Source organism: Solanum lycopersicum, chromosome 3 (genome assembly GCF_036512215.1).
Source record: "Solanum lycopersicum chromosome 3, SLM_r2.1".
In the NCBI taxonomy this organism is placed as follows: Eukaryota; Viridiplantae; Streptophyta; class Magnoliopsida; order Solanales; family Solanaceae; genus Solanum; species Solanum lycopersicum.
In genome coordinates this window covers 8,751,839-8,762,239 of record NC_090802.1, presented here as the reverse complement: position 1 = coordinate 8,762,239, position 10,401 = coordinate 8,751,839, and the positions used below count along the sequence as shown (strand labels likewise).

General features: G+C 33.4%; 1 protein-coding gene across 1 annotated transcript; it reads left to right on the top strand.

Annotated features, from left to right (window-relative positions):
* The first annotated feature begins 2,574 nt into the window (after nucleotides 1-2,574).
* On the top strand, nucleotides 2,575-8,965 carry LOC101264187 (uncharacterized). The gene is made up of 3 exons (XM_004234664.5): nucleotides 2,575-3,325; nucleotides 6,177-6,364; nucleotides 7,789-8,965. Exons 1-3 carry the CDS (start codon nucleotides 2,743-2,745, stop codon nucleotides 8,617-8,619), a joined length of 1,602 nt encoding a protein of 533 aa, XP_004234712.2. The 5' UTR covers nucleotides 2,575-2,742; the 3' UTR covers nucleotides 8,620-8,965.
* Nucleotides 8,966-10,401: the final 1,436 nt, after the last annotated feature.

The window sequence follows — 10,401 nt, the reverse complement described above, 5'->3', positions numbered from 1 at the left end:
ATAAGAATAAAGTGATTAATCCAGTTGAGAATATGCGCAGGATACAGTTAAGAAAATCGTCAATGGATAAAAGCTTACATAAAAATTCACGTATCTATATAAGAGTAAATCTGAAAGAAAAAATTAATATCTTCTTAATTATCTGAAACATCACTTATTTTGAATCAAAATGAAAAAAAAAAAAAACCATCACTTATTTAAAAAAACGGAAAGAATATTTTCGAAAAAGAGTTCATTTTGTACAGACAATAAACTTGACATGCTTCAAGTTTGCATTTCTCGCATAGGAACCACAAGCACCCTACTTATAGCTTGATTGAGATGCTCTAATTCTACCATATTTTCAAGATTAGTTGTCCTTGTGAAATCCAATTCATTGCCACTAAAAGTTTTGTTAGGCCAAGAAGACAATTGTGGAGTGGCAGAACAGCCCAATAGACAACATTTTCAGAGTAATTATCCCATAGCTTTCTCATGTAAAAATTCTTGACCTTAATAACAACTCAAGTAATTGGTGCTTTGATGCATCTCATTATTTTGCTTTCTTTCTCACCCTTATTCAACTTCATTTTACATAGAAATAAATATGTAATTAGAAAGCTAAATGTTGATATAAATGTCAATTAGTGGAGTACTACTTTATCTATTGTTAGAATTTCGTTTATTGCAACAAATTCTCATGAAATATATATGCATGTTGCATGGTAATTAGTTTGATGGTGACATTTAATTATAAGAAAGGGGCATGTAAGTGATTAAGCTTATATTGAGTTTTGGAAGTTCTATTTGAAGTGAAGTTCTTGTTAGTGATAATATTTGGGCATTACAAATTTTCAGTATATATATGACATGAAGGCCATTGAGAATCGTAAATATTACATATTCACGAAATTTATTATCTTAAAGAGCAATAGTTATTAGAGCGAAATCAACCTATTCAATATCAAAGTTTGATCAGTTAAAGACCAGTGTTTTTAGTCTTTATTGAGTTCATCCATTGGAGTAAATTGATGAGTTATTTTGTGTGATGTTTGGGTAGTTAAAGGCTAGAGTTATTAGTCTTTATTGAGTTTGTAATATGATCATTACAGAGTTGTAATAATTCCAAGCATCGTTAAAGATGTGACCTTATAAGGCTTGTAACCAGAAGAGAGTTTATCTTGTTAGGAGAGTTGTCAGAACAATTAGAGTTAATTGTCGAGTTGAGGTATTAGTGTTAGGGGTCGTTTGATAGAATGTATTAGAAAAATAATGTATATATTAGAATTTGTGTATTAGTAGTACCTTGTATAGTACTCTTTTTCACGCTATGTATAATTATTGCTAATATTAGCTATACACGCTATAGTTTATTGAGGAGTATATTTTAAAATCATAGATTTCTAGGTATCACTGCTGCAAAGGGTTTTTATACGTGCATTTGTATGGTTAAAGACTCAATTATACCTCAAAACTTCTTTTATATCTTTTCCACCATAATTGTGATAGATATTTTTGTAAATAAATATTTTAATGCAATGTATGCTATTTTTAATATATCAAACCAAACAATATATAAGAAATAATTTGTGTATAATTAATACATTACTAATGCAAACACTATTAACACACTCTATTTAATGTTATTTTTATACCCGTACCAAACGACTACTTAATCTCTTAGATTACTAAACTATAATGTATTTATTAAAGTTTTAGGATTTAAAAAGTTGAGGAGTAAATTTGAATTAAATCTCGAAGAATTTACATGCATGAAATTTCATATTCGACCTTTACAATCAAATTAAAAAAGAAGAGTTAAATATCCAGATTACTTCGTTCGTCTCAATTCTCGTAACACTTTTCAAATTTCAAGATTCAAACAAACTTATTTTGATCGTAAATTTTTCAGATTTTTTTTAGACATTTTAAGTTTTTAATTATTGTGATTTATAATATTTTTTACATAAATAATATAAATTTCATTTTAAAAAATTAAAAATTTCATATGCAAATTATCAATCAAAGTTAATTTGTTGAACTCTCAAAAAAACCAAAAAATGTCACTTGAAACAAAAAGAATATTATTTTATCATGAATAACATATCTTTACTATTCATTATTTTATTTATTTATCTAAAATATATAATATCACTTCTTTAATTAGTATCAAAACTTACATGCATATTGAGTCAAACTACACTATTTTTTAATGAAAATAATATTCAAATAACTATCAACTGATCTGTTTTTAGTTTTTAATACTCCAATAATTAAATAATTGAGATAAAACAAAAACTCCTGAAAAAAATAATGACTAAAACATTATTATTACTCTCTCCGTCCAGAATTATTTGTTATGTTGTGCTTTTCAAAAGTCAATTTAATTAATTTTTAAATAAAAAAATTAGATATTCTAAAATTATATGAAAAGTACTATAAATTGCAATTTTTACATATTAATATGATAAAAATATATATCTTAAAATGTTAATTAAATTTTTTCTAATTTAATTTTTAAACATAGAAATGATGAAAAATAATATCGGACAAAAGGAGTATTATTTTACTATTTAATTCCAAAAAATAACGACTACCCATGCAGATACTTCAGAACAACAAAGTTAGTTATACGTACTTTGCTTATTTTCTAATTTTTTTTTCAATTCGGCAGCTAACATTTGTACAGTTAATCACAACCGTTAAATTACGCATCGCCGGCGATCTGTAAACTCCGATCACCTCTCCGTGATCTGACTAACAATGTCATGGTTGGCTCGATCAATCGCCAACACCCTGAATCTGGACGACGACACAAACGTCGTCGTTCCACCTCCTAATCCAGATCACTCCACTGACAATCCAAAACCGGAAAATCATCAACAGACAGAGGATTCATCTTCACCGACATCGCCTTCACGTGGCGTCAAAGAGGATCTCTCGGAGCTAACTAAAACACTAACCAGTCAATTTTGGGGAGTCGCATCATTTCTAGCTCCACCGCCACAATCCGATTCATATAAGCCTATTGATAACTCCAAATCGGATCTTAATGAGGAGGAATCCGACCCGGCGGCGGGGATTGTAGGTTTGCAGACTGACTTTGCTGAAATCGGTGGGAAGTTCAGGAGCGGAATATCTTCACTGTCGAGTAATATGGCGGTGTCAGAAATTACTAAAATGGCTTCGAATTTACTGCAGTTGGGACCGGAAGAGGAGGAAAGCTATGATATGGAGAAAGGTGTTGTCGGTGTTACGGAAGAAGTAGTGGCTTTCGTTAGGGACATTTCGATGCATCCTGAAACTTGGTTGGATTTCCCTTTGCCTGAAAATGAAGATGTTGAAGGTGTTTTTAATTTTTCATTTTCTTTTATGTGTTCCATTTATTCTGAATTAGTTGAAATGCTTCCAATTAGTTATTGATTATGAGAGCATTGATCTGATTTGGCTTCATTAGAGTGGGTTAGAGTCACACATTTGTTGGGAAATGAACTTGGTGGTTTGCTTATATGAACGTGCACAATCCTTCCCTTCATGAGCTAACTTTTGGGTTGAGTTAGGTTCGTGTGTCATATATTTAGGTTCATACATTGTTGGCCTCTCGGTTAAAGCTCTAGTTGAGCTTGGGTGTGAAGGAGGTGTTAGAGTCCGACATTAGTTAGAAATTAAACTAGTGATTTGCTTATATGGACTTGACCAATCCTTTGGGGTTCAGTTAGGCCCAGATGTTTTATGTTAAGAGGCTGCTTTGGTATCACAAGTAATATTGCTTGGATACAAGAATAATTTGTCCCGAAAGTAAACTATTTAGATCAGTAGTGAATTTGGATAGGTGCAACTCTTCAAGCTCAACAGATGAACTTCCAAGCTGAATAGGAATTTATGTAAAAGAAATCTTTAATAACAGAGTGTAGATGTACTACTTGTAAACAAAAATCTTTATTCACTTGTAAATTGATTAATGCAGGTTTCAGAGGGTTCTAAAACTGCTATCTCTATTTTTCTGCTACCTCCCACCGACACAGGTAGTTGGTAATATTGTCCACCAAGGCTTGGACAGATGATCATGGTTCTCAGTCCACTTCATTGTCCACTAGGCCACACTGTTGGGTGTCTGAAACTACTATATCTCTATTAAAGCAACTACTATCATGATACTCAGATTGTAATCAGTAATGCTGAAGTAGGTAGAGGTAGCAGATTTGTTTTACGCGTAAATTTGGTTTTCCAAAGAAAATATACTATGTACCATAGAGTATTATTTGTTGTTGTTCTGTTTGGCCGCATGAAAGTAAAAAAACTGACTGCTGAGTATCAGAAAGAATGATTTCCTTCTTGCTTACTGGTATATACAATCTTAGTGTGGTATTACTGTATGGAACTTTAAGAACAAAATAAATGGAGGTATATCAAATATTTTTTGGGGATGGGGTGTTTACGACGGATTCAGAAATGATGATTAGGCTTTTTTGAGTTAACCATTTAACCTCTTGCTTAATAATGAGTACTGTTTAAAATAAAGTTGAATTTTAGAGGATATATGTACCAGTCATCCTAGTTAAGACTGAACTGAGCAGTGAGCATTATAGCAAAGACAGCAAGTTAAAACATGTTATCTAGTGGACCAGTATGTTCTGACCTATAAGTGAAATAGTAAGTAATAAACCTTAATATACTAAGAAAGCTTCAACCATCAGGTTAATAGGGTTGTCATATCTGTTTAACAAGGTCATTCCAAGACAATTCAATATACATCAGGATAAAGACATGATAGCTCCTCTCTACCTACACAAGGTAGGGGTAAGGCTAAGTACGGGATTACACTGTGTAGTTGTTGTTAACAAAGATATGGTAGCAAAGTACCTCAAAGCTTTGTTTGGATCAATGCTTCAAAGTTTGTAAGATTCTGTGCTAACCGAAGTCTCTTATACTCCACACTCCATAGGACCAAAGAAAGTAATTGTAACATGAGAATTATCTTTTGTATGTGAAATCAAACAGTTGAAAGAGTAGGAAGTTTTGCCAATTGCTTGTTGAAATGCCTTTTGTTTGTGTTAACAAGTGTTTAATATGGATATAACAGCCATATAAGTATGAAATCTTTTTAGCTTTTAGATTGTTATTTGCCGTCACATGGCACATGTATGCTAATTTTATGGATGAATAGGTGCCTTCTTGTCAAAATCATATTTGGATCATAAGATTGTGCAAATTCATAAGATCCATCCAAATCATTAACAGGGCTAAAAAGAGATATGATTTTATATAGTCACATAGGTTCATTTAGGATTTGAAGTAAGATCTTGCAGTCCTTGTCTATGTTGCCCGGACGCTCCAAAATTGCCACCACACTTGTGCCGGATCCTTCAAAATGCAATGTTTTTGGAGGATCTAACACGCACCCAGAAAGCATTTCTAAAGAGTCTGTGCAACATAGGTTCTTGTGAGCCTATCACTTTTGCCTATTTTATTACTCCTTTTTATAATACTTTCTTACTATGCAGCTGTTATACTAATGATTCCACTTATAAGTACCTTAAGAATAATTAGAAATTCTACTTTTAAGAATAACACATGCACAATACTTCTGTCTCATTTTTCTCTGGCCTATATACCTGCACAAGGTAGGGGTGAGGTTGGCTTACACACTACCCTCCCTAGACCTTACTGTGGGGTTACACTTGGTATGTTGTTGTATATTAAAATCTAGTTTGTCCTGACCAAGAAATGGTTTTCCCTCTAATAGTATTAATTATGCTATTTCTTGTCTTTTAAATTTGATGTGGCATTTTCTCTACCAATTCCTGAATTCGATAACATTTCAAACTATTGTTTTAAACGTTAATTTAAAAATCACAGTATAGACTGATCTATCTTTGTCTTGAATTATTTTATGAGACTTAAGTTTATACACGTCTACACTAATTCAAACTCTTTTATATTTATTACTAAATAGAGGAACACCGTAATAGCTTTTATCAACCATTCTGTTCAACTGTTTGATTCCAGGACCTCTGAACTTTTTAAGATTCCAATTCTAGTAACATTTAGTAGGTGTATTTATAAAATAAGGAAAACGAACAATAACAGTTGGTAGGTTTGTTATGCTCCCAGCATAATTATTATTGTACTATGTATCCTTTGTATCGAACTGTCCAGCTCACCCCATTTATCTTATGAATTTCCTTTTGATGTAGATTTCTACTTGTCTGATGCACAGCAAGAGCATGCATTAGCTGTTGAACAACTTGCCCCAAGATTACCTGCTTTGAGAATTGAGCTCTGTCCAATTTACATGAATGAAGCGCGCTTTTGGGAGATCTACTTTGTACTTCTTCACCCTCGACTGGATAAGCAAGATGCTAAGCTTTTGTCAACACCACAGGTATTAGTCTCATGTACTCATAATGATTACCCCATTTTGTTGTCTTGGATGTAGTTATTTGCTACCATCTGCTTATATAATTGATGATACTCCATGCTTCTCTTACTGGCTTTGATTACTCTGCTGATAACACTAATTGACAACTACATATTTTTTTTCCTTTAAATGAATAGATCAACGGGGTCCATGCTACAGCTGGCTGGTTTTGATTTCTGTATTAAAGCTCAATAATTAAATCTGATTCGTTGTCGTGCTTACAATATTTGCTTGGATTCTTTAGGTTATGTGATCTGCTTGTATATACAAATTGTTGAATATCAAAAGGATTACTGTGTATGTTTATATGTGCTCAGACTCACAACAAGCCTAGATTTGTTGATTTTAAGCATCAGAATTGTATTTAAAAAATTCTTTAACTTCCCTACGTAAGTAAAGGAGAAGTACTTAGAACATAAGTTGTTACCTTATTGTACTTAGCATATTTAGGTACATTGTTAACAACCAATTCAAGAGGAAGAAGACCACTTCTTTAGCTTTGATTGGGGGGGATTTATCCCATTTTTCATGTGTTACTACTTCCTTACAGCTTCACATATTTACTGAAAATTGTGTAGGTCATTCATCAGAGAGTGTCGAACATTCTTCTCATTCCATAGTTCCATCCGAACTCTCTCACCCCACTCCACAAGGACCCCTCCTACCCATGGAAGTTAGATATTTCATGATTTAGCCTTTTCATTATTTGATCAGTTTTGCTTTTGGTGAGCCTTCCTGACTTGCCTTTTGCTTCTTGATGCCCTCTGGGCATCCAAAAGCGTATCCTACATAGCTCAGCCTTTGAACTCATGGGTCCTTGCCCTTCAAATCAAATAGACAAAGAAGGGAGTTCCATTGAATTCTTAAAGCTTTCACGTTGACAACTCAATTCATTCATTACTACAGGGATGAATCCAATTCGTAATATGTACATAAAATAAAATTCCGATTAAACCAATTATAAGAAAATACCAGTTACAATACTTATTACCCAAAGAGGAATCCTTCTAGTAGTACTAGCCATTTATCCCAATTCTCTCCTGATTTACTCAAGGGGTCATGCTGTGCTTTTGCCTTCCATATAAAAGTACTCCCACTTTTCTGGACAAGGATGATCTGAGGAAAGGAAGGCATAAACTCATCCAACAAACACTAGGGGTGACTATTTTAATTCATGCTGAACTAGAGTGATATGTTGGGCTTTGATAGTAACTGTGTTACGTAGATGCAACTTGTCCAGTTGACTTGCATCATTCCAGCTTGTATAATATATAGTTGCCTTCTTCCTGCTTTTAGCTATTTTTTGCATAAACCGATGCTTGTTTCCTTCATTTTATGTGAGAACGAGTGACTTAATCACTAGAATTGCAAATGCTATTTTTGTGCAGGTTCTCAAAGCCAGGGCCTCATTGGCACAAGAGTTGCATAAGCGAACTAAGCCAATAGAAGAAGACTGGCCAGTGAAGAGGACTTCTGAATCAAATGACAGAAATAACTCTCGGCATGAAGAGATTGTCTCAGTGCCGTCCACTGCGCTTTCTGCAGATGTGGTTCATGAGATGTCTAGTGTGGAATCGAGCACTTTTACTGCAGTACCTGTCCCTGCTACCGAGAAGCAGCCTGTCCTTAGTAGTGAAAGCCAAGTTGTTGACAAACCAGTGGTTGAAGGAGAACTTGTTACCCATGGTAATGTTGAAAAGCAACCTGTTATTAGCCATGAAATCCAAATTGTTGACAAACCAGTGGTTGAAGGAGGACTTATTACCCATAGTAATGTCGAAAAGCAGCCTGTGATTAGCCGTGAAATCCAAATTGTTGACAAACCAGTGGTTGAAGGAGGACTTATTACCCATAGTAATGTTGAAAAGCAGCCTGTCGTTAGCAGTGAAATCCAAATTATTGACAAACCAGTTGTTGAAGGTGGAGTTGCTACCCATAAGAATGTTGAAAAGCAGCCTGCGATTAGCAGTGAAATCCAAATTGTTGACAAATCTGTGGTTGAAGGAGGACTTGCTACCCATAAGAATGTTGAAAAACCACAATCTGTTTCCACTATTAAGTTACAAGAGAGTGACGGAGATGATGGTGATGATTGGTTAAAGGAAGAAGGCACAGAATTTGTAGGTGTTAGTAAGACCACCATTCCGATTGACAATGAGGAGGATGTATCATTTAGTGATCTTGAAGAGGACGACATGGACGTGCCTGCAAATGTCTAGAAAGTAAATTACAGTTTTGATAAAGACTCTCAAGATTGTGTTAAGGAGAGAAAAGCTCCACCAACTTGTCAAAAATGCCAACTTTTTTCGATCCACCACATAAACGTCCATACCGCTGATAACAAAGAGCCCAGCGACTGGCTGAGTGTTGATGAATGATGGCATTGAGGTTGCTTGATACAAAGTAAGATTTTGAATATAGTTTTCCTCCCACTCATTTCTTTTTTATGTTGTGAATAGGTTTTTTGGTTCTAAATGCTGAACTCTTTGCTCTCTGGGGGTAATGATTCTATAACATTAAGTTTGTACATAGAACACGAAATGAAAAATTACTATTTTTTAAAAATTATGTTTGGCACTGCCGAGCCAATGAAGGGAGGTCGATTGAATCACCGATCTGGTTTAGTATCAAGGTGATTCTTTTTATGTTCCTATATATATGGGTCGGTGCAGCATTTCCACGATACCATTATGATCGATTAATGGGACTTCCTTCCAATCCAAGTCGGCGAAGCCTCCCCTATATCTAACCACCGCGCACCCCCATCAAATATTAGCATAAAGACGGATATTCCTTGCTAATTATCAGAAAATCACTTATTCACAAACTTCGTGTGGGAAAGTAATTTTCATAGAAAACCCTTCAAAATAATTTGGAGGGGCAACTCCAAACCTATTTCTATTTTTTCCTCTAGACTCTATATTTGAAGGGGTGAATACTTTGAAAAATTATTGAATGTCTTTGTAAAAGGATCCATTTAACCCATTTTCTCACCTCATTTGTGATCATGAGTATCACCGGTATTAAATGTTTTTTTTTTCTTTTTTATTTATCAGTTTTTCATGTCTATTCGATTTCTTAGTAAAGTGATAGTGGAATGGAGATCATCTGCTTCATTTTTTATGATTCTTGGTCAAAATTTTTGGAGGAATAGCTGAGTAAACAAGGAATCAAAGGTTAACAAGTTAATTTCTTATACTATTTGAAAAAAATCATATCTTCAAGAAGAAAATTGAACCTTATCACAAAAATATCTTATTTCTCAAACCTAAATGAAATTAAGAAGAAATTAAATATGAACAATTTCAAATTAAGTTTTTCCAACTAGAAATTAAAAGTGAATAGTTTTTTAGGAAGATGATGAATTCATTAGAGAGAGTTCTAATGGCTCTTTAGAGCTTGTTTTGTTTTGACGAAGAAGATGAATTTAAACAAATAAAAGAACTTAAACATGACGCCTTTTAATTGGTTTTAAGCGCACACACAAAAAAAAAATTCATGCGTTAGTTGTGCGTGTTCACTAATCAAGTGAGCAAATGAGTCAAAATGGTCCTTTTAATAAGATATTCAATATTTTCTCGGTCCCTATTTAGTTGTCCACTTTAGATCTGACACACATATTAAGACATCAATGATTATCATAGGTTAATTACAATTCTACCCTTAACTTAAAAGATTATGCAACTTTTCAAATATAATAAATGTATTTTCTTGTTCCAAAAAACATGCATTACAACTTAGTTGTTACTAGAAATTTTCTAAAATTAAATAAGGGCATATTAGGAAAAAAATTATTGTTCTTTCTTGATTTGTTAAAATGGACAAGTAAATAGGGACATATATAAAAGGAAATATGGACAAGTAAATAGGGACAGAGGGAGCACTTTTGTGGGGTAATAAGATATCCATAAATTTAAAGTGTCTTTCTAAAAATGACAACTTGAATGATTGACTTTATGTCTTTTCTCTTTATCACATTTTTTATTTAACATATTATAAAT

Coding starts and splice junctions, on each gene's coding strand:
- LOC101264187 (XM_004234664.5), top strand. CDS start 2,743: ATGTCATGGTTGGCTCGATCAATCGCCAACACCCTGAATCTGGACGAC. Junction 3,326..6,176: donor TGAAAATGAAGATGTTGAAG/GTGTTTTTAATT, acceptor CTTTTGATGTAG/ATTTCTACTTGTCTGATGCA. Junction 6,365..7,788: donor AGCTTTTGTCAACACCACAG/GTATTAGTCTCA, acceptor ATTTTTGTGCAG/GTTCTCAAAGCCAGGGCCTC.